This window comes from Amorphotheca resinae (assembly GCF_003019875.1).
Source record: "Amorphotheca resinae ATCC 22711 unplaced genomic scaffold M430scaffold_13, whole genome shotgun sequence".
Classification (NCBI taxonomy): domain Eukaryota; kingdom Fungi; phylum Ascomycota; class Leotiomycetes; order Helotiales; family Amorphothecaceae; genus Amorphotheca; species Amorphotheca resinae.
In genome coordinates this window covers 809,441-831,259 of record NW_020194483.1, presented here as the reverse complement: position 1 = coordinate 831,259, position 21,819 = coordinate 809,441, and the positions used below count along the sequence as shown (strand labels likewise).

General features: G+C 48.3%; 10 protein-coding genes across 10 annotated transcripts; 7 read left to right on the top strand and 3 right to left on the bottom strand.

The window, feature by feature from the left end:
* Positions 1-157: 157 nt before the first annotated feature.
* On the bottom strand, positions 158-853 carry M430DRAFT_110191 (hypothetical protein; the record flags this gene model as incomplete). Its single annotated transcript, XM_024861340.1, has 3 exons — positions 158-318; positions 425-588; positions 678-853. 3 exons carry the CDS (start codon positions 851-853, stop codon positions 158-160), a joined length of 501 nt encoding a protein of 166 aa, XP_024717128.1.
* Positions 854-3,190: 2,337 nt separating this feature from the next.
* On the top strand, positions 3,191-4,864 carry M430DRAFT_45647 (hypothetical protein; the record flags this gene model as incomplete). The annotated part of the gene is made up of 5 exons (XM_024867783.1): positions 3,191-3,250; positions 3,305-3,570; positions 3,618-3,725; positions 3,773-3,945; positions 3,995-4,864. 5 exons carry the CDS (start codon positions 3,191-3,193, stop codon positions 4,798-4,800), a joined length of 1,413 nt encoding a protein of 470 aa, XP_024717127.1. The 3' UTR covers positions 4,801-4,864.
* Positions 4,865-4,958: 94 nt separating this feature from the next.
* On the bottom strand, positions 4,959-5,978 carry M430DRAFT_110068 (hypothetical protein; the record flags this gene model as incomplete). The annotated part of the gene is made up of 1 exon (XM_024861327.1): positions 4,959-5,978. The coding sequence occupies one exon, from the start codon at positions 5,976-5,978 to the stop codon at positions 4,959-4,961; it is 1,020 nt and encodes a 339-aa protein (XP_024717126.1).
* A 448-nt stretch (positions 5,979-6,426) lies between these two features.
* M430DRAFT_109654 (hypothetical protein) lies at positions 6,427-7,776 on the top strand (the record flags this gene model as incomplete). The annotated part of the gene is made up of 6 exons (XM_024861296.1): positions 6,427-6,541; positions 6,621-6,799; positions 6,903-7,013; positions 7,064-7,147; positions 7,203-7,622; positions 7,672-7,776. 6 exons carry the CDS (start codon positions 6,427-6,429, stop codon positions 7,774-7,776), a joined length of 1,014 nt encoding a protein of 337 aa, XP_024717125.1.
* Positions 7,777-7,945: 169 nt separating this feature from the next.
* Positions 7,946-9,887, bottom strand: M430DRAFT_128934 (hypothetical protein). The gene is made up of 2 exons (XM_024862085.1): positions 9,735-9,887; positions 7,946-9,677 (listed from the first exon to the last, which is right to left on the bottom strand). Exons 1-2 carry the CDS (start codon positions 9,817-9,819, stop codon positions 8,257-8,259), a joined length of 1,506 nt encoding a protein of 501 aa, XP_024717124.1. The 5' UTR covers positions 9,820-9,887; the 3' UTR covers positions 7,946-8,256.
* Positions 9,888-10,065: 178 nt separating this feature from the next.
* Positions 10,066-14,121, top strand: M430DRAFT_45643 (hypothetical protein). Its single transcript, XM_024867782.1, has 2 exons — positions 10,066-11,205; positions 11,254-14,121. Exons 1-2 carry the CDS (start codon positions 10,165-10,167, stop codon positions 13,816-13,818), a joined length of 3,606 nt encoding a protein of 1,201 aa, XP_024717123.1. The 5' UTR covers positions 10,066-10,164; the 3' UTR covers positions 13,819-14,121.
* On the top strand, positions 14,036-14,379 carry M430DRAFT_22949 (hypothetical protein; the record flags this gene model as incomplete). Its single annotated transcript, XM_024864801.1, has 3 exons — positions 14,036-14,096; positions 14,149-14,246; positions 14,293-14,379. The coding sequence occupies 3 exons, from the start codon at positions 14,036-14,038 to the stop codon at positions 14,377-14,379; spliced, it is 246 nt and encodes an 81-aa protein (XP_024717122.1).
* Positions 14,380-15,548: 1,169 nt separating this feature from the next.
* M430DRAFT_147621 (hypothetical protein) lies at positions 15,549-17,388 on the top strand (the record flags this gene model as incomplete). Its single annotated transcript, XM_024863078.1, has 2 exons — positions 15,549-15,920; positions 16,018-17,388. The coding sequence occupies 2 exons, from the start codon at positions 15,549-15,551 to the stop codon at positions 17,200-17,202; spliced, it is 1,557 nt and encodes a 518-aa protein (XP_024717121.1). The 3' UTR covers positions 17,203-17,388.
* Positions 17,389-17,890: 502 nt separating this feature from the next.
* On the top strand, positions 17,891-19,714 carry M430DRAFT_54092 (hypothetical protein; the record flags this gene model as incomplete). Its single annotated transcript, XM_024868441.1, has 3 exons — positions 17,891-17,998; positions 18,077-18,164; positions 18,225-19,714. The coding sequence occupies 3 exons, from the start codon at positions 17,891-17,893 to the stop codon at positions 19,712-19,714; spliced, it is 1,686 nt and encodes a 561-aa protein (XP_024717120.1).
* Positions 19,715-20,528: 814 nt separating this feature from the next.
* Positions 20,529-21,493, top strand: M430DRAFT_22946 (hypothetical protein; the record flags this gene model as incomplete). Its single annotated transcript, XM_024864799.1, has 2 exons — positions 20,529-21,126; positions 21,189-21,493. 2 exons carry the CDS (start codon positions 20,529-20,531, stop codon positions 21,491-21,493), a joined length of 903 nt encoding a protein of 300 aa, XP_024717119.1.
* Positions 21,494-21,819: the final 326 nt, after the last annotated feature.

The window sequence follows — 21,819 nt, the reverse complement described above, 5'->3', positions numbered from 1 at the left end:
TCTGTTCAACCCTTCGGGCTAGTTTTGGTTGCATTCCTAGGCATGTGATTATCCGCAACCTGCTCTACCTACTGAAATACCAAAATCACCCCTCGTGCTTTCAGATTACCCCAAAGTCTTCCTTTCATCAGCACCATTAGTATATAAATAACCCCACTCAACTTGCCGAACCACCATCACTAGGCTTCTTGCCCTTAAGCTTACCCCAAACCCCCTTCAGCAGGTCATTTCTGGAGCCACCACTACCAACTGCATCACCGTACAGATCTTCACTCGGCTCCTCTTCATCCCGCTCCACCCCTTCAGGAATAGGCACCACTGCGCATCGTCAGTTTAGATTCCTCTTGAAGCTTCCCTTTATGAACGCATCAAAGATTTTCAAAGAAGGGCGGAAAGGGAATGAGACTGAAATTTGAATACATACTAGCTCTCTTGCACCAGATGTGTCTGGCAGATTTCCAATCCAAACCTTGGATACAACCGCCCTTGACAGAGACCACATCTTTGCCGGGCGTGCTGTGAATCACACGCGTGCCGCAGTTTCTGCAGAAATAACAGTTCAATTGATGACCTGTTGTAGTTGGTCTTCTGCTTTATGAAATCAGCCTCTTAACCAAAATGAATAGGCCACATGTGTGTATGAGATCTTGGGGAAATTGCGAGGAAGAGAGACATACGAATAGCAAGACAACATATCTTTACAGGGCAAGGGAAACTTTGGAAAGATAGCAGAACAGCCGAAAGCGGATGAGGATTGGCGACGGCATTCATCGCAGTGGCAGATGTAGACCGCCAGAGGCTTTGGGAGGGGCGTCTTGAAGGAGATAGCGCCGCACTGGCATGAGACATCCATTTTCGTTGCTGCTAAGGTTGATTAGATAGAACGATATCAGAAGTAGCTGATGGATGGCTTGACTGCGTTCATAAAGAGATTATGGATTATGATAAAGCAAGTACAAGGCAGCAAGGCTATGCAAGTTGTGATTTTTTTGCTCTTGTTGAAAGAATGGGCGCGAGATGGTTCTACACGCCTTTAAATAACAATTGAAAAAATAATCACCGAAAAAGAACAGACGCTGGTTGGTTTTGACGGCTTCAATGTGGGGAGGTGAATTTCAAATTGGTCAACTCGAAAGCAATGCAAGGTAAGGTACCTAGATACGTAGGTAGGGGTGCCACACACTTCAGGTAGCCGAGTGACTCACCTTGAGGCCCCTCAACCTCTACCCAAAAGGATTCCAGTAATTGACATATGATACCCTTTTTCAGTATATCAGAGCAGCTTTTGTGGTCTTCTCGCAGGACTCTTTGCAGTAAGTCAAAAATGTATATCGTTTGCAGCCTCCAGTATAGGAAACCCCTACACCACTTGATCGCCGCTTTAATAACTGTCTCCTTGTGAAGGACTGTGTCCATGACTATCCCTGTTCTCTACACCTTTCTGATTTCCCTCCATATCAGAGCATTTCGCTGGATCAAATACATACGTTGGAAGTTCTAGAAATATTGTCTTTTTTAAGATGGTTGTCATCTTCTAGTACAGTTGCGGTGGAAAAGGGATCAAGATGCTCGTGTGAGTCAGATTTCGTGAGTATCTCTTCTCAGATATTCCCACTCTCATATCAATTCTTTGCTGCGGGTTGTTCTTGAAGGGCTAAGCGGGAGATGGACAAGTAAACAACAGGTTATCGTCAGCAATAGAGCGCGCCGAGAATGGCGGCGTAAAGAGCTTTGCAAGTCCGGCTACGGACGTAATTATTTGCAGCTGGAGAGATAGCATAGCAGTCATGAAGATAGGTTTTTATTCTATTAGAATATGTAATGATGAAAATTCCGCCAGTAAAGTCTGGAATGACTGTTCTTTGCGGGGGCAGCCAAGCCCGGAAACTTTACCAGCGACTTTGTGGAACTTGGAAGAAAATGCATTGTGCTAATGGCCAAGAAAAATAGTTGGTAACCAATGAGAATCAGAGATATAATTGCAAGATAGTAATTCTCCAACAGGGGCTTTCACCTTTGTGGATACTTTGATCTTGAAAATACAAGAGTCTTGAAAGGAAGTGAAGTTATTATTGGCAGTGTGCAATTGTGACAAGGAATTTGGATCTCAACCACTCGCGCGAGTCACCTGACTAGCATTGCTTTTCTTTCGTGGAGACATAAACGTGAAACGAAATAGGAAAGAAGAAATGTACATGAGAGTTGTATCTGAGGGTTCATGCCACTGAAACCACAGGGAAGATATGGAACGTGCTCTCCTCCAAGCTAACGAGGATCCACGTCCTCGTTCGATCATGCTGTTGGGTGGCCTCACGAGTCCGAAAACGTCCTCTTGTTCAGACCTTCGATTTCACGGCCGATGTTTATATCATAGATAAACCAACTTCAGCACTGATTGAAGTGTTGTAATCACCCCTCTGGAATTTGCAATTCTTTAAGAAAGTTCCCGTCTGGAATGGAGTCACACTGGCCTTTATTTTCGGCAGTCATAGCTTGTATCTCCACACCATCCCCTCGCTAAATAGTCTAAACCTTGATGAAACTTCACACGTCTGGTGGTCTGGAACCTTACGATTTACAGCTCACTTGTGATGAAGGGAGAGATTCTGGGACCTCTTTGATGAGATCCTCTGGTAACAAGTCTGTCCAACTAGAGTTGTTCAATGTCGTATGACACATCTCTTCATAGAAGCTCAAGGTTGCCTGGCTGTTTTCCTCGGAATATCGCGAGCCTCGAGATGGCAAAATGGCTTTCGTGGAGTTGACCTCAAATCTGTGAGAGCTAACTCCTAGGCTTATCACATCTTTTCTTTCATATTTTTCTATTCATATTTTTCTATTCATATTTTCCTATTCATTTCCTATTCATATTTTGAATTTGTTTCTAAGTTTATGTGGGACATGCTTCACCTTGTCACCAAGCGTAAATGCTGAACGCTCCGTGTAGGATCTCCCCTTAACTGTTTCAAGTCATTATCTGCACCATTGAACCTTTTCTCGCTACAGACTCCTTTGCATTCTCTAGTTCTTTTGAATTTGTTTCTGCAGCTGCTAGCCACGCTCTTTTCCGACTCCATTACATTCTTTGAATATACCACGGCTGGTCTGTTGCTTTTTCGATTACTATTTCTTAGCTCCATATTTGAAGAGGGGTACTATCATTTTGTCTCCTTGCGCACTATCTATGACGATGAAGAAGATACTGAAGATATTGCTTCTCGCGACAGTTGGTATCTTAAGTTCTGTGCAGGTGCGAAGCTGGTCGATTGCGGCGTGAGCCTCCAGAAGTACTAACTGCTTCCAGGCCTCGAACCATGCACACGCCGATGAGCCTGATAAGAGGGGGCTGTCCGAGATCCTAAGCGCTATTGGTGTAGTAGGAGGAGGACAGGCCGATCCAAAAGTTATTGGGATAGAAGGACAGGGAGATGGGAGAGCGAAGACAAAAACCCTCACAAAGATGGTAACAATGACAGCGGGAGGTAGAAGAAACGAAACTGGTGTGGGCCACCTCGTGAAGACAATTACGGTGACGGAAAAAGAGCAAGTTACCATTGCTGGTGGATCAAAGTATGTCAACCACAAAGTTTGCGAAGGCCTATGTCTGACTTTACCAGCAATACGCAGCTGTCATTTGTGACACAAACTGTCCATGACAGTGCTATCCCTCATACAGTCACGGTAACACAACAACAACAGGCTGGTGGTGGTGGTAGTGGATCAGAGTATGTCAACCACAATATTCATGAAGACCAATTTCTGACTTCACTAGAAATGTCCAGTTGTCCTTTGTGACACAAACGGTCTATGGCAGTACGGTTACTGTCACCCCCATTCCTCAAATGGTTACTCAAATGGTCACGATCACGTCCACAGTCGAAGCCGCCGCTGTATCTCCTTCAAGTACTTCGGCAAGCGTAGCAGTTGCTTCTAGTCAAGCTCCTGGTGAGGTTCCAAACGGTCAATATATAGAATTTAGCTAACAGCAATATAGTACCAGCACCCGCCCCTGGGCCATCTGGAGGCGTTGCAACTGGAACCGGTACCCTACTTCCAAATGGTGCATGTGATTGCATGTGTCTGTGTGGACCCGGTTCATTCCCTACAAGCCTTGTAGCAGCAGCACCAGTTCCTCAAATAGCAGCAACACAATCACAACCCGGGGCTCCTAATTCAGAGATATCCTCTTCAACGCTTTCATCGGGTATCTCTTCCTCTTCTAGTATTGTTGTAGCTACTGGTACCCCAACTACCCCGACTACCCCGGCTGCTGCCGGCCAGAGCACTGTCAGTCCGTCAACATCCCCAACGTCATCTTCGACAGCACCCTCGACAGCACCCTCGACAGCACCCTCGACAGCATCTTCGGCAGCATCTTCGGCAGCATCCTCGACAGTATCCTCGACACCTTCCTCGACACCTTCCTCGACACCTTCCCCGACACCTTCCCCGACACCTTCCCCAACATCTTCCCCAACATCTTCTCCAACAACATCCTCGACATCGTCAACATCCTCGATATCGTCCCCGACATCATCCTCGACAACACCGTTGTCAGTGTCCTCGACAACGTCCTCGTTAACGTCCCCAGTTGCAGCCGCTCAAAGTGCGAATCAAGCGTCTGCATCGCTGGTTTCCTCACTTGAATTACCTCTGGTAAACCCAACACAAAGTGTGAATGGAGCAGCAACAGTTTCAGGATCTCAACCCTCTGACCCTATTGACATCAGTACATTTTCGCTCTCGAGCAACCTGGCTCTAGGTAGCCTTGCACAACCAACATTGAAGATCAAGAATTGAAGGGGATAATATTTGTATATTTATGGTAATAAGGAACCGGCGTTGGGGTAGAAGTAATGCGGAGGATTTTGTCTTCAAGCGTCGAGTCCCGGTGGCTCGACATTTAGTTACTTATAGATACCATTTACTTCACCTAGGGATGGGAAGAAACATATATATCATCCATTTGCCTTGGCTTTTATTGTGTTAGCGCCTAGCTCCTGTGGGCTACCTGAGGAATCTTTCGAAGATGTTGCTTCCTTTCCTTGTGATGAAAGCTCTTTTTCGGCTTTCAATGCCTCCAATCTCATCTTCTTTGCTTGCCTCTTGCTTATCTGGGGCGTAGATTCTCCATTCGCCTCCTTGTCGTCAATCTTTCTCTTGCCTTTTCCTTTCTTTCCAATTTCAGATGCACTGGTAGATATCTCTTTGTCTTTCCCCTCAGCGCCAGTCTGGGTATCTTTCTTGAGCTCCCTCTCCCCACCATCAATAACGTCTATCACCCCCCTGAACGAAGTTCTCTTTATCCTCTCATTCATTACCACGCTTCTAGGATTCACAGTCAAGGATTCCAGACCCTTCTCCCTCCCCAACCCCCAAACAGCCATCAGGTTAATGACGTCCGCGGGCGCCCTAACCCCCAGAGCCGCCTTCGCCTCACTACTAACAATCAAACCCCTCCCCTTCGTAGCCCTCATAATCCCCAAGCAATTACTGATGAAATTTCTTCTCGCCCCCGCATCCTCCATTGTAGCCTGAGCATAGCATATCTCGAACCTAATTCCCCGATTGACGGCCGTCATTAATGGTTTTGGCTTAAAATGGAAAGGAAAACGTTGTGTGAGATCGAGTGATATAATGCTGTGCTCTGTAAGATTCAGGCATGCTGCTAGAAAGGCCTTTTCGCTTGTAGGTCGGACGGCTAGGATATCGTATGCGGAGGAGAGGGCGGGGAGTCGATGGTTGAGTGAGGGATCCGAGAGATGGACGGTGCAACGGCGAAGGAGGGTTGTTTTCGAGGGAACTTTGAAGGGAGGCGTTTGAGGGATTGGATTGACGACTTGTGATGGAAGAGTGCCGGTTATTATATGGTTGAGAGCGACGACATCGTACCCCAACTCTGAGAGGAAGGATATTGTCCTTTGGAGCTCGGATGGATCTTGGGTCGAGGACCAAGGGACGTTGAGGTCGTAAAGCATTTTTGTATAAGTTCTAAGGCTTTCGATAGCTGAAGATCATTATTCTACAGCCTTGTTTGACCTCTTTGGACGTATATGAAGAAGGCTGTTCGTCACGACGGGTTGTCAAAATCAACCTCGAGATCTGAGCGCATCCAGATCCAGATCGAGAGAAAATATTTGAAACCTTATTCTCCAGGCCAGAACTCTCGACAACTACGACAGATCCGGTTAGCGAGGGGCTTCACTTCGGTCGGTCAGGCTGGCAGCACATCAACTTCCTCGTAACACATTCCTCATCATTTCACTTCATAGCGGCCACATCGCACAAAGTTCCCTGCGGGGGTTTCGATCAGAGTAACCTGCGACGACGCAACAAGTCCCCGCGATCATCCGCGATCACGAATTCCCTCAAACAGCTGTCTCTACCCGTTTTGCGCTGTGCCTTGCCTAGCAGGGCGGCTGCAAAATGGCGCGCGTCTACGCAGATGTCAACCAGCAGATGCCACGGTCATACTGGGACTATGATAGTGTGAACATCACCTGGGGAGTGTTGGAGAACTATGAGGTGGTACGCAAGATCGGTAAGTTGAAGCGGGCCTCCTCACTATGCGCGCACGTGCTGCGTAGAATGAATATGATGCTGATGTGAATGGGATCCAGGTCGAGGGAAATACTCAGAAGTCTTCGAGGGCATCAACGTTGTCAACTACCAGAAGTGTGTCATCAAGGTGCTGAAGCCGGTGAAGAAGAAGAAGATAAAGAGAGAGATCAAGATCTTGCAAAACCTGTCTGGGGGACCCAATATTGTTGCGTTGCTGGATGTTGTCAGGGACAACCAGGTAAATCACCCTTCTTCTACAATAACTCCTAAAGTCGGGCCAGCAGATCAACTTCTGAAGGATATGTCTTTATGAAGTAACTGACAATTAACACTTGATGCAGAGCAAAACACCATCTCTCATTTTCGAGTACGTCAACAATACCGATTTTCGAAGTCTCTACCCGAAGTTTGTTGACTACGATGTACGATTTTATATCCATGAGCTCTTGAAGGTATGCATTCCGAAAGGCCTCATAGACAAGTGGGTTACTGATAATCATAGGCGCTGGACTTTTGCCATAGCAAAGGCATAATGCACCGAGACGTTAAGCCTCATAATGTTATGATCGATCACGAAAACCGGAAGGTAAATATCTGGTTTGTTCCAAATATAGGCTCATAGACTAATAGCGTGTTTATAGTTACGACTCATTGATTGGGGTCTTGCCGAGTTCTACCACCAAGGGACAGAGTACAACGTGCGAGTCGCGTCGAGGTATTTCAAAGGCCCTGAACTTCTTGTCGATTTCCAAGAGTATGATTACTCTCTCGACATGTGGTCATTGGGTGCAATGTTTGCTTCGATGATCTTCCGGAAAGAGCCGTTCTTTCATGGAAACAGCAACTCGGATCAATTGGTCAAGATTGCCAAGGTTCTTGGTACAGAGGACCTATTCGACTACCTTGATAAATATGATATTGAGCTGGACCAAACGTATGATGATATCCTGGGACGATTCCCAAAGAAGAGCTGGCACAGCTTTGTCACTACCGAGAACCAAAGGTTTGTCAGTAATGAGGCCATTGATTTCTTAGATAAGTTACTACGATATGACCACCAGGTAAGTTTTATATGGCCTCCATTATCGGACGCATGCTAACACAAAATAGGAGCGATTGACGGCGAAGGAAGCCATGGCTCATCCTTACTTTGAACCTGTTCGAGCCAACGAAAGAGCGCGTGCCCTCCCTTCTAGTGAAGCCAGCTTGTCATAAATCACCTAGAACAAGCAGCTAATAATCGATGATCATATACGATGTGGTGAGCACGGGACACTCAATTCACTACAGCACCGAGCCTCATGCCATCAACCTCTCAGCCACCCCAATGGCTATCTCAAAATTGGGAACTCTGGGTCCTTTTCTCTACTTGACACTCGAACATACAGCAAGCATGAAGGACGGATGAATGATGTGTGGGGAAGGGGGCGTTAAAATTTGTTGATGGCGGAATTTGCATACATACCCATTACTCTACTTCTTCAAGAGGCGACGAGTAATTAATATGTAGATGGCAATTCGATTCACGCAACATTCGCGCGTTTACACCTTGCCCCAATTATCCATTAAAAACCTTCAGACACCTCTCCTGTTCATCTCCTTTAAGGGTGGATGCCCTGCCAGAACGCCGTAGTAAATGCCTCCCCCCAACCTGAACGCCATGCTCATCCAAACGAGACGCCAAATAGCCTGATACTACGGAGCCCTTCTCCCATTCATAGCATTAATATTTGACGCATGCGCCAAAAGAAATTTACAACAAGTAAGAGTATACTTGCAGGCCCTGCTCCAAGCATCATCCTGCGCAATTCCAAGTTTAATACTCACATCCCCTATCTTTTCTCCCTCAATAGTGTAAGGTAGGCTCAGACCTCTCCCGGTCTCGGATTGCCTAGCAGTCTCCCTCTCAACGAATGCCCCAAGCTGTCTCATACATTCCAAGAAGGCTTCCATAGCGGTATCGAATTTGCGGTGCATGAATGTTAGGCCGAGGGGCATGTCTCCCGATGAGTAAAGTTCGAGAATAGATTTCTTGGGCGGTCGGGTGATTGCCCGCTGCGAGGCTGTTCGACTGGCTGCCGGGGACGGATAATCGTAGCGGATGATTCGGGAGGTGGAACCCATGGGTTGAAGTTCGTAGCCTTCAAATTTGAAGCCTAATCGGTCGGCGACCGTGGCAAGTAAGAGGACAGTGTGGCCCCATGCTGCGTTAATCTCTGGCCAGTCAACAGGAACGTTGGATAATCTTCCAAGGCGTAAGCCGTTGATAGTTCCGAACTTTCCATCATGACTTATACAGAATGTATCATTGTAGACATTCGTTCTCTGTAGTTTTTCCAGTTGCTGCGAATCGTGGTCGTACTGCAGATTCACACTGTCTCGTACGTTTTGAAACTCAGCCAGGTTCATAGCAAAGTCATTCCGTTCCCTCCAGAATTTCTCCTCTTCGATATCCAGAGCTCGAGCTGCTTCTTCGAGCTGGGCGATCTCTTCATCTACGGCGGCTTTTTCTTTCTCCAACTTTTTGAGCTCCTCGATAGCAGCGGCTTCCTCACTCCGTGCCTTCGCTAGGAGTTCTTGAGACTCCTTGACCTCGTCCTCCGTCGGCATCTCGGCGTTCACTTGCTTCAGAAAGCCCACGTATGCATCCCGCTCCTTTGTCGCGATCTCAAGCCGATGCTGTAATCCCTCAACAAGTAGCTCCGTACATTCCACACATATCGGATGGTCTATATCAGACCGTGAGGAGAGAATCTCGAAGAGCCTAGTTACTCTCTCCATATCCTGGGACATCGCCTTCCCCTCGTCCTCCGTGATCTCTTGGCTTGTATCATCATGTCGCTGCTTTTTAGGATTTGTATCTTCCGGAGACTTCACAACAGATGGAGGAACCACCTGCGATTCCGTTAACATAACGAAAGACATCGCCGGATTACTGAGCCCGCTCCTCATGGCATCTGAAGAAGTGGTGTCACCGCGTCGGGGCGCGGAAACGTGCCGCTTGAAAGTCGGCGACAGAGCATTTTTAGAAACTCGGTCGTAGAGCTGTTTTCGTTCTTGGGGATAAGCTGGTCGGGAAGCTGGGAGATTCTTTGGCTGATGTTGGGAGGATGCGCCTGTGGGATAGAGGATCAGCTTGAATGCTCGCATTAGATGGGATGGATTAGACAGACCAACTAGTAGATCAAATGCTGCCGGGTTAAGGTCTTCCACGGAGCTGTCCAGCTTCAATGGGGCGCGACACTTTTGGCAGTACATTTTGAACTGTGTCTTAGGATTCCTGGGGGTTAAATCGTTGCATTGTTAGAGAGTATGATGTGTAAAGTGACTTCCACAGCCTCAGAAGACGGGTGAGCCTTGCGAAGTGGAGCCGGTGCGGCACGACTTATTTATGCACCCTTATCTATTTATGCACGAGGCAAGGCTAACAAATAGAGTTATGCGAACCACTTTAGCATCACCTCTCACTTCAGCATCGAGACACGAGTATCGCGACGCGTATAACCCAACTACATTACATATTACGAGTATCGCTCACAACACCTACAGGCGCTCGATCGCATATGTTAAGCTGATGGTCTGGCATATCCTTCGGCTGCCAAAATGGAGCCACTTGCAAAGCGACGACGATTATCTCCCCCACTAGATGCCGCTTTCACGCAGAGCTTCGACGACGAGCACGCATATTACGAAACGCCTGCTAGCGAGCTCGACGAGGAGGACGAGGATGCGGGTGGGCCAGTTTACGGTCCGGACGAGGACTTTCTACAGAAGAGAGCGCTACTCGATCACAAACTGAAGTCTACTTTCGAATCCATATTCGAAAAGTACTCTAAGGACTTCGAAGGTATTGGGGACGAGATTGACTTGTATACCGGCGAGATACTTGTTAGCAATGGTCATCTGCTCCAAATGGAGAATGAACGGGATCCAGGGGATATTCGTCGCGCTCGGAGCATCCCAACGTCAGCCACGGAGGAAGATGAAGAGGCCATGACCAGTTCTGCGGAAGACGATGACGATGAGGAGGAAGAAGGAGAGGAAGAGGAAGAGGAAGGGGAAGAAGAGGAAGAAGAAGACGATGATGAAGATGAAGATGTTTTTAGCGATGAGGACATGATCGAGGATGACATGATTCTCCGTGGATTTGCCCAGGCCAGTCAGTTTATACACAGGAAGCCGCCGCCGGAGCAAGGACCTTTCGAAACTGGCTTCATGGGCCGGAGCGAAGGACCGAGGCGAAAGGTAGTTACCCCTCCAAATATGCAGAGGGGCAGGTTGCCCTCGCGCTCTGAGATCTTATCGCAATTTGGGCCTCAACTTGGTCAAGAGATTGCGAAGTATGTTTCACAGCAAAGTGTTCTCGGGGTGGATGCCAATGTTGAACCAGCTTGGCAAGTGCCTCCAATTGCATCTGTAAAACCTGCTACACGACCTATAATCAGGTCAGTTGTTCAACCCGATGTGGAACGATCCCCGTCTCCGGATAATTCAAGATCGATCTGGGCACCAGCAGGGTCGAGATCCAAACGTGCAAGATTCACAGCCGAAGAGGATCAAGTGTTACTAGACTTTGTTGCAAATGCGCGGAGGCAGGGCCTTGATTTATCGAGACATCTGACTTGGAGACAATTGGAAGCAATGGTGAGTTCAAGTCTTTCGACTCCAGTCTCCCTCTGACAATGAGAGTAGTATCCACGGCACAACTGGAAGGCTTGGAAAAGACGACATAAAAACAAATTCACCTATCTTTCCAGTGCCCAGGTTGATGAGTCAGAGGTATCAACCTCTGAAGTATCAACAAGCGCTCGTTGGATACCCCCACAGCGCAACGCTGGTCGAGATTCGAGGCGAGATTTCGTAGATTCTACCTCTATTCAACCATCCCGACCTGTAGCGACCGAAAGGCCAATTAGAACTCGAAAACCGGCCCAACGTGATTCTACCATTCTTAGCTGGTCCGAGGCAGTTGCTACTATTGAGTCTGTCGACCCGGATCTGCACGCTGGGTTAATGGAAGATGCCAGGAGAATCAAATCAGATGCCTCTTTCGGTTTAAAGCATCCAGTGTCTTCCTCACAAATACTTGGCCGGAATACTTTGCAGCAGACAAATTCCCATCCTGGTATAAAAGAATCTGCTAGGCAAACTGGACGCTCTAACGCCTCAAATGAATTTATGGAGGACGAGCTGGCTCCGTACAACCCAGGATTTCAAAGGGAAGCCAGGGAAGCCAAGAGAGCTAAGAGAGCTAAGAGAGCTGCATGTCCGCACTCCGACTGCAGAGATTTCCCATCCACGCTATACAGACTAGGACGTTATGATGGCGAAGAGTTATCGCCGCTGTGCTTGCACCTTTTACGTGTGCATCACACAACCCCTTTTCCGTGTGCTGAATTCAACTGCGACCGCAAGGGCGAACAAGGATACTTTTTGCCGGAAGACCTGGTAAGGCATGTCAGACAGGCCCATCCGTACGCCACGGCTTTGGACAGACTTCGAGGTCGCGTAGCCTCTAGTTTCTTGGACAGGGAGTTCGATTTCACGCATTATCTTCTATCAACTGAAGCTTCTCGGCCCTATCCTACTAGCATCCATTCCCGAGGTAGAGATCTTATATCCCCTGAGAGACATGTTGGCCGTTATGTCCGATCAAGTACTCGGCCTTCCTCATCAAACTCTGCCCAAGACATTACTTCAACCCCACGAGGCCCAGCGGCCTCAAAACAAGCAGCAGCCTCGACAAGTGCTTCGTCGCTTCATGTAAACCCATCATTGGTTACAACCAAGGACATGCAGCCGAGGGAACCCTCTGAAGAGAGGCTGTACGACTCGGACGTCCAAATATTAGATGGTGACCCATTTTTGTCAGATCGCAATCCTTTGTTAGAAGAGACGAAATACTCATGTCCGCTCAAGAATTCAATTGGTTGTAACGAGATGTTTACAACACGCTCGTTGGCTTCGGCTCATGGACGCATCCACACCAGTGAGAAAGCTCAGTCCACATCCACCGGGTCCCAAGAAAATACCAGTACAGCTCAAGAATCTATGGAGGAGCAATCCAATGTTCATGAGAGAAGTGCCCCAGGAAAACCTCCAGGCGAACACATAGCAGCTTTCGAACCAAAACACTCGCTACCTAGTAGCATACCTAATTCATCAAGTTCTTCCGGTGACTGGACTTCATATAACACGTCTGCCTTGACGCCCAAGCATGGTCGTCATGGTGCCACGAGGAAACGGATCAGTGATCCTCTACCTCGGAACACCATCGATCCATCTTATGAGTTCTCAGATGAAGAACTTGGCTTGACATCGTTTGTCAAGGAAGGACCACAGACATCAAAAGTTATCCCAAGGGGTCCCCCTCGACCGGTCAGCAATCCAATGCTGCCTCTAGGATCTTTGACAAACAGTCCACCTCGTCCGATCAGGAGGCCGCCATTTGTTACGCCGGCGAATAAAGCCAAGTCTCGAAAATCAGTCATTCCCAATTTTGAGGATTCTGAAGATTTTGATGAGCTCAGTCTGGGTACGGATGGTTTCTTGTTAATGTCGTCTCGGCCAAGATCCGGATTTCGATCCAAGCCCGAAGCTCAAACCCCCCTGAAACGAGAGGGGACGGAAGTACCAGGTGTATCTGCACAGTCCTCACGAAAAAGAAAATTCAGCACGCTTGAAGGGGGGAATGAAATTGATGAACTAGGAACAGGGATTTCCACATCCAGTCCAGCACAGCCGACACAAATTCCCATCCGGGAACCCCAGATCAAGACAGAAGCTGATGAGGTACTTGGCACAAATAGTTCTTCGACAAGATCGCAAAAAGCAAACACCAAAAATCATAACAAAAGAAGATCTCAGCCAAAATCCTTCCAGCCTCCCCCAACACCAGTCCGGAGTGAGAGACAGTCATCGGGAAAGAACACTCCTCTGATCAATCTCGTTGGAAATAGGGGGTCAAGTGACACTGGGGCTGCGAAATCTGGAGTAGATGTGTCAATTCCATCGACCTCGGACCTAGGGTCATCACCGACTGCACGCCAGACCCAGACCAGAGATAGAGGGGTTGTAGAGACGAGTTCTCTCGCTGGACTGCTAACTCCAGTCCGCAGAAAAAGCCAATCGAAAACATCAATCAAGCAAGAGGAAGAAGACGGAGTCGTCAAGACACCTGGAGGAACATTGCGCAGGTGTGGAGAAGACGGGTTTGCTTGTGGCAGATCATTCTGTTTCACATGCTCCACATCCTAACCTGGTCGTGATAGTAGCTATATATATGTATGTATGCTCTGCTATACTATATCGATTAGATAGATCCTCGGTTGTCTAGATACACCCTTCAAGGCGGGTCACTTCATTGATCAAGACCTGAGAATGTGACCGGTAGGCCTCAATTTCATTATCGGTGTGATTTTTGATGTCTTGTGATACACCGCTTTTCGTACGAATATACGTCGTACAGCCGGAAATGACAGCTTCTCCCCGGTATCTCAGCGTCCTCTTTCAAAGCATGCCCGATGCTTTTGCCGGTGCGTGAAGGAGCTTGGAGTTGTATCGGCTCTAGATCTGCAAGCTCTCCAGAGGAGGTGGACGTGAGTATTGGGGGCTTGATATCGGGGCGGGGAGAAGCCGATGTTAAAACGGCGTCCCGCTGCGCATACTGCGAAGCTGACCTTCAGGTGAGTAAGGTATGTATGGGGGGGAAGATCATGTTGATACAGCGAGGGTGTCGAGCTTGGAGGGAGAGAAGTCCTGAGTCACGCATTAGGAGGGAAGGTTTTCAATCACTGGAAGGATGATGAAAAATTCTAGGGGGCCAGTTGGGAATAACGTTGAAGAGATAGGATATTCCCATCGCAATAATTGTCAACTCTGTTCAGTGGTTGCGTGGTTGCGTGGTTGACCGTTGACATGTATTTCAGCCTCCATCTCGGAATGGTAGAGTTCATCAACGGCAGAAAGAAGTGAGCAAGAACCGTACAATTGTAGGACCAACACTCTTCAGCGTCTTCGGGTTCGCGATGGGGGTCAAGGTAGCAATGAACCTTGTATTCCGTTAAGTGAATTCCGGGGATAGCCAAGGAACCCAGCAGCGGCAATAGCGCGACGACATGTCAAATGCAAGGCGCAGGAGCCTGTTGACCGTCATGCAAATTATCTGCCGCAAGATCTGGGCATCGAGGCTTCAGTCAATCTCCCGTCCACACACAGCCAATGACTAGAGCACACCTTCGTGTTGAGAGGATCCCATTATTCATGCGCCATCAGAATTTTCACGGCCGTGTCGCATATCAACGGCAGTATCGTACCTTTGTACCCCTAAAGGTAGGCCCTCGCGATGCCTGAATTACTATTATTCAGAGAGACCGTGTAAGTTGAAAATACCCGTGGTTGGCTTGGGCCGTCTGGCTGGTGCGGGAAAGGCGCATATTACTAAATCACTAAATTCAGCACGATATACAGTATCCGACAAGGTTTTGAGCCTTGAAAAGCCGACAACGCTTGTAATTACACGAAATATACGCTATATCGCTCGTAATATGTGGCGTATTACGCGGGATGTCGTTATTATAGCACGAACACGGCTAAGCGTTGACATGACCACAGGGCGTCGAGAGGAGCCGCGATTCCAGGTCTGGGGCATCACACACCGCGCGGAGTACAGAATGGGCTTACAGAAGGGCGTGTGTTTGACCGTGTGGAGCCCTTCTCGGCCGAGTCCAGAGCCAATGCGAGTGCAGCTCCTCCTCCACTACTACTGCGCACACGGCCAGGTCGATTCAGAAGCACGGCTAGAGTCATGGAAAGATCATGCCCATTGCTAGTTCTAGTATCGTCCAGAGCATGGATCTTCTCTTGTCCAGACCAAGATATCTGTTATATATATATGCGCAGGTAGGTCGTTTGCATTTCCGCTTTCCTCTCCATGTTGGTTGAGTCCAACCTCAAATCTCTCTTGCAAAGTACCTTGTACAGACAATATGTCTTACGCTGTATCTGTTCAAACCACCACCGCCACGATTGCGAGCTACGCAAGGAAGATGACCCAGAGCTCTCGTCCAGGCGTGGAAATCATTCTCCATAATCACAGCGCCGGGAAGGCCTACACTACCTTTGACGAGATAACGGGCAGGGTCAATATCACAAGCTCTCACAATGTACGGTTCGACGAGATCAGGATCACATTGGAAGGAACAACAAAGACCTTCATCGACAACTTGCCAACAACAGGTACCACCTCGAGGAAAGTAGCGTATCACAATTGGTTGAAGCTGCCCATGCCGATACGAGACACCGACTACCCTCAACCACGAGTGCTGGAATCTGGCAGAACATATACATTTCCGTTTAACGTAAGTCCAACTTTTATCCTGGACGCAGAACATGCTGAGTGTAGAATACACTCCGGCTTCTGTCCCGGTTCAAAACCCATGCTAACCCAATTTTCAGTTCAACATTCCTGCTCAACTACTTCCACGAGCTTGTTCCCACAGTGTTGCAGCAGATCACGTCCATCAAGCACATCTGCAACTTCCACCAAGTATGGGTGACCGGGAGGTTTCCCAACATGATGATCTATCACCAGAGATGACAAGGATCTCATACGCCATCAAAGCCAAGGTCATCAGATACCGGGAAGAGGATGAAAAAGAGGCCGTCCTAGTCGAAGGTCTCAAGAAATTGTGTGTTGTTCCAGCCGTAGTGGAAGCACCTCCTTTGAGCATCGTGGATGGCAACCGCGACTATGTTCTCTCAAAAACGAAACTGCTGAAGAAGGGTGTATTCTCCGGGAAATTGGGACGAATTACTGTTTCAGCAGACCAGACGAATGCCATCATTCTCCCATCACCAGCTTCACCTAGCACAAGTCCAGCCACCACAATGGCAACATTAAATATTCGATTTGAGCCACACGATGTCACCTTTGAGCCACCAAAACTCGGCAGCCTAACAACGAAAATAAAGGCCATTACATTTTACAATGTAATACCAGCACAGGCACTTCCATGTACCTTCTTCGTGACCGCTCTGGACGAGGCAACCCGCGGAATATATCACACATCCATCCCTCTATCGTCCAGGCGTGTAACGTCAGTTGCATGGACAAAGCATGAGCCTGAGGTGACGGATACCAGAAGAGATTCGGACTCATCAACCAACTCATCCTACTCTTCAGACAGGGTTTTAAGCCCCGTACAGGAGAGTGCAGTCTACTACACAGCAACCGTCTTGGTGCCAATAACTCTACCTTCGTCAAAAACCTGGATCCCGACTTTCCACTCATGCACCGTCTCACGAATCTACACTCTAGATATTTCTCTCACCATCCACACACCTGGAGCAGGTGTCCCTGCTTCATCGGCATCATTGCATCTTCCCGTACAGATTGCCGCAGCGGGAAACCAAACCCAGCGGCTAGAATTGACTGCATCAGAGGCTGCTGCGGAACTAGCCCGTGTCGACGAGTTCTTCGCGCCTAGGATGCTGGAGATTCCTAGCGAGGAGTTTCTCGAAAACAGCGTACTGCGTCCCGCTGCTTCTATTGCTCCGGCTACCACCACGCCGGATTTACCGCCTAGGTACGAGAACTTCTTTTCGCAAACTAGAGCCGTGGTTAATCCTAAAAGACGTTGATGCTGCCAGCTCAAAATACGTTGGTCTATTGATACACGAGCGAACTGTTTTTGCAAGGCGTTGAGGATAGTATATGAATGGACAAGGAATTTGAAGTTCTTGAATGACGGTCGGGGAATGGGTTTTCTGCTTGAAGAGAAATAGATACCCCATAAAGAGCTAATAATAGTCCTTTTTCCTCCTGCGATATTTTATTTCCGTATTTAGATCAATCCCCGGATGTTCCTGAGTTGAAGAGCCCCAGAGCAGATCCGTGACCTCATTATTCAAGGCTATTATTATCAGTTCCGCGGGAAGACTACCTCGCCGGCCCACTTTATTCCCCACGGGGACTGCTAAAAGTAGCCGCTCGAGATTTAATATCAAGATCCAATATCCTGCTATGTCGATAGAGAGCCGCAACTCCCCTGAGAGTCTGAAGCTATGGGCGATGCAAGAGTCTTCGAAGGATTGCTCCTTCGCCTCACCGCCTTGTTTGACTCTCCTAGAGCCCCATTCGGGCGAAGCCGCCTAAGTACGGTATTAGCCTTTGCCAACTCACCTCTTGACACCACTGGTGATGTTGCGCATCCTTCCGAGATCATGACTTGACCTCTTCAAACCACTTGTCTCCTCTGGCAGCATATATTGCGACAAAAACTATGCTCGTTGGAGTCCTGTTTTCCCTTTGGAACGGTCACGGTTGACGATGGCGCAAACGGTCGATCCTAAAGCTTACTATGGCTACCTCTTCGAGGCCAACAAGCAACCCACGAAGGTACTTGACGCGCTGTTGAGAGGCGTCGCAAACTACATCGTACGTCCTTATTCATGATGGATGCGCTGCTTCGGGGCCAGCCACGAAAGAGTGCTCTTAGAAGCTCACAGACTGCAGAGCGAATCCGTTGGAGATAAGGACGAGAGATGTCTCACCCCTGCAAAGCTGGCCGCATTCTATAAGGCTGTGGGAGGGAATTACGACTGTGCGTTACTTTATACCCACTGCATCATTTGAGCAAGGCTGACAGTATCCGGTACTACAGCACTCTTCGTGGACGTCCCGCATCCTTCGATATCGTGGATTTACGCCTCGATCGGCTGCCAGCATACACTCCAGCCTACAACCGACTGCTTCACACCCCCATCAATACCCGCACTCACTGCGAAAGGGTTTGTGCGATGGCAATCGATAGAGATTCTTCTGGGGCCGGAGGAGCATGTGCCATTCATACAATATGCCGTTGCGAATTTCGGCATCAAGCACCCTGATACTGGGGAGAGCTTTCCGAAGGAGCTCCCAAAGGAAGCCTTTCCTCTCAAACCAGATGCTGAGATAGAAAAGTGGCATACTATGTGTGCTGAGAAGCTTCGTCAGCAAGCAACACCCCCCGAGGAGGATGAAGGGCCACATCCACAACCGCATCCACCTCCCCGACCGCAAGTGCAAACAGGCTACGCACACGTCCGTCCATCAGCATATACTACAAGAGAACGACCCGACACTAGAGATTTTTTTGAGCCCAAATCAAGAGCTGGATCAAGGCCTATCCCATATCAACATGTATCAAGCACAGGCATACCTGTTCACCCAGGCATGTCGTCTCGCCCACCTTCCCACCGGGCACGCCATTTTTTCTCGCCAGAAGCGCCTGAATCCTCACGAATGTCACGTTCTCGTCGGCGGTCCTACCCTGACACTACCTCCCCCATAACGCCGGCTGGCGATGCGACGTCGCCCCATCTCGAGCCACCCATTAACCATGACCATCTGCGTCGGCACAGCCATCCTCGACACGCGCGACGCGGTAGCTACTCATCCGATGCGTCTTCAGAAGGTGATGATCCTCCTAGCCCACCTAGTCCCAGAAATGTGAACTACGTAGCCGGTACTGCCCGGCCCCGACGCTCACATCCTTCCCGGGAGGAACCTCCCCCTGTCCGATTTGCGTATCCCAAGCCCAGCTTTTCCCCGTCAGTCCCAGCATCTCCCGAGTCTCGATCTCGAACTAGAGAAGAGAGGGGAAGGGACGAGGAAGTGAAGAGAACGAGTTTCCCTATTCCGATCGACCTGAGCGGTAAACTATCCGCGCCCTTCCTCTTAGGGAAAAGGGACCAGGAAAGGGGGTTACCGAGGAATAGCTCTCGCGGCGGAAAAGTTAGCTGGAAGGACCTGAGTGATCTCCCGGAGATGCTAAGAAAGGGCAGTAAAAGCTCCGAGGAAGATAGGGAGAGAGAACGGGGGCGGGCAAGTAGAGACGAATGGGAAAAGGATCACGGGCTTGGGAACGGGAGAAGTGATTATATAAGGAGAGAAAGAGATAGAGATAGGGACAGGGGGCAGGTCAGAACGAGCGCGTATGCCAGGCCTTCGAGTCTTGAAGATATACCCAGGAGAGATAGAGATCGCGGACGGGAAAGAGATCCTATTGGGAGGGATATTGATGGGCGACCTTTCCGCGATAGAGATCGGGACAGGAGAGCTATGAGCCCGGTCAGAGGCGTGGATGGGAGATACTACTCCTCAGGCCGGTGATGATGGATTATGCTTGTTACCACTTTTTCTGGAAAAAAGAATATATGATGAATCTATGAGGCATTTCAACTCTATCACTTCTTTCCTACCTTGGCTCGTGTAATATCTATCAATCAATTCAGCTCACTCCAGGAGATTTAAAGAAAAAGCAGCTGAGAAATATACATTCTTCTTCTTGCATATAAATACATACAATTACCTAAAACAACCCCCCCCCCCCCATCCTTCTAGATTTCCCTAACCATACCTTCACTAACAAGAGCACAGCTTTACCAGAATCAATTGAAATAGATATCTCCTCAAATACCTAGGTATATATAAAATTCCTATAAACGAACTGCGCCAAAAAGAAAGTATAACAAACGAAGAAAACCTGCACTCTCTGCATTTTGGAGAATTCGACGCCTTCTTCTCTAGAGGGAGGAATGTTGGGGCGCTTTTCTTAGATATAAGGGTTTATGTATTGTGGTGTAGAAGGGTCTTCGGCTGGCGTTGGGATTTTGATTGTTGTGGGGTGATATAAAGAATGGATGTGTAAGTAAGCCTTCGAGATTAGAACACAGAAATCGATATAGATAGGTTAGGTAGGTAGGAGGAGGAGAGCATATTGCTAGATCCTGCTGGCTCCTATTCACAGTGTCATAGGTATGGGAATGGGGAGGGAGTGTGAATCATCAGTTTTACATTCTCTTCAAACGCGCTTATCTACTTAGCTGGGCATAAATAGCATTAGAAACTTGCTTTGTTCTCATTAATTAGTAGATTTAAGAAGATTTGTCTTTATCGACAACAGCATGTAATGGATACGTCGTCGATGAGAGCAGCAAGGGCTGGTTTTTCCGGCGCACAGCAGCTTATTCCTTCTAGCCAGTCCCAAGCTTCATCAGTGCATATCGCCAAGAATCCCAGAGATACTGACGCCTTGAACAGAAAGCCAGTAGGAGCTTCTTCATCTACCCCACGGACGCCGAGAGATATGGACGCACAATCTGTGAGATCAGCAACATTTCCTTCCATGGCATCAAGCCGCGCTTCTAGACGCTCCGATTCTTTGTATCCGCCGGGTGAAGAAGAGCCGCTCATCGACACCAGTGTACCTGCTCCACAGCGGACATGGTCTGACCATCCATCGGGCGGCGAACGAACGATGCTCCTTCTCAACCCCCGTGGCGTTGCATCAAGATTTGGAAGCGAGGACGGTTTCGATTTGGCTATGGCAGCCATCATCCAATACCAATTTCGAAACCCTGATTTACTGGAAGAGGCCCTCGAGAGTCAAAATTCTGGAGTGGTCGTTGTCGGGAAGAGTCATAGACTTTGCCTTGATGGAAATAGACATTTGGCGTTTGTGGGGGAGGCGGTCATGAAATTGGTCTTGAAGGATCAGTGCTATTTATTTCTTATTCCTGAGGGTGAGGCATAGCTATCAAATTTGTCGACGGTTAAAGATAGTACACTGATTAACGATGTATAGACGAAGCGACAACGATCATCGATAAGATGCTTTCAATAACCAACTTGAATAACATTGGCAGGAACAGCAAGCATGGAGGCAGTATTGAGAGGATGGTCAGACCGAGAGCACCTATAAGACGCTCGAAGAGAAACAACGTATTGGAGCTCCTCAAGGATGACGTAAAAGGTATAGGGCAAGATCAAAACAGACAGATTGCGAGGGCAGTTAAAGCTATCATAGGGGCGGTATACTTTGATGGAGGATTTGAAGCTGCAAGAAGAGTCATGGCGCAATTAACTCTCACAATCCGACTAGGGACATGATGTTCGCGGTGGCCAAAAAATGGGGTGGAGCTCTCAAAACTAAGCCTGAGAGGTAAATACTATAAGAACAGCACAAATAGCAGTCTTCGTTGAGTTGAGACATCCCCTCGGTACCTTGAACTTCGTTGATGCGGTGACAAGAGGTAGCCTTAACCATGTGACGACAAAATAAGAACACAAGCCTAATGTGTTTAAACCAACATAGTATGGGTCTGTTAGTTTATGAAGCAACACAATGAACCAGAAAACCCCAATACATTGCGAGTTGCTGAAAAAGGGGGTCAGGCACGTGACCTGAGATATTGATTGAAGCTCCGGCTCCGGCT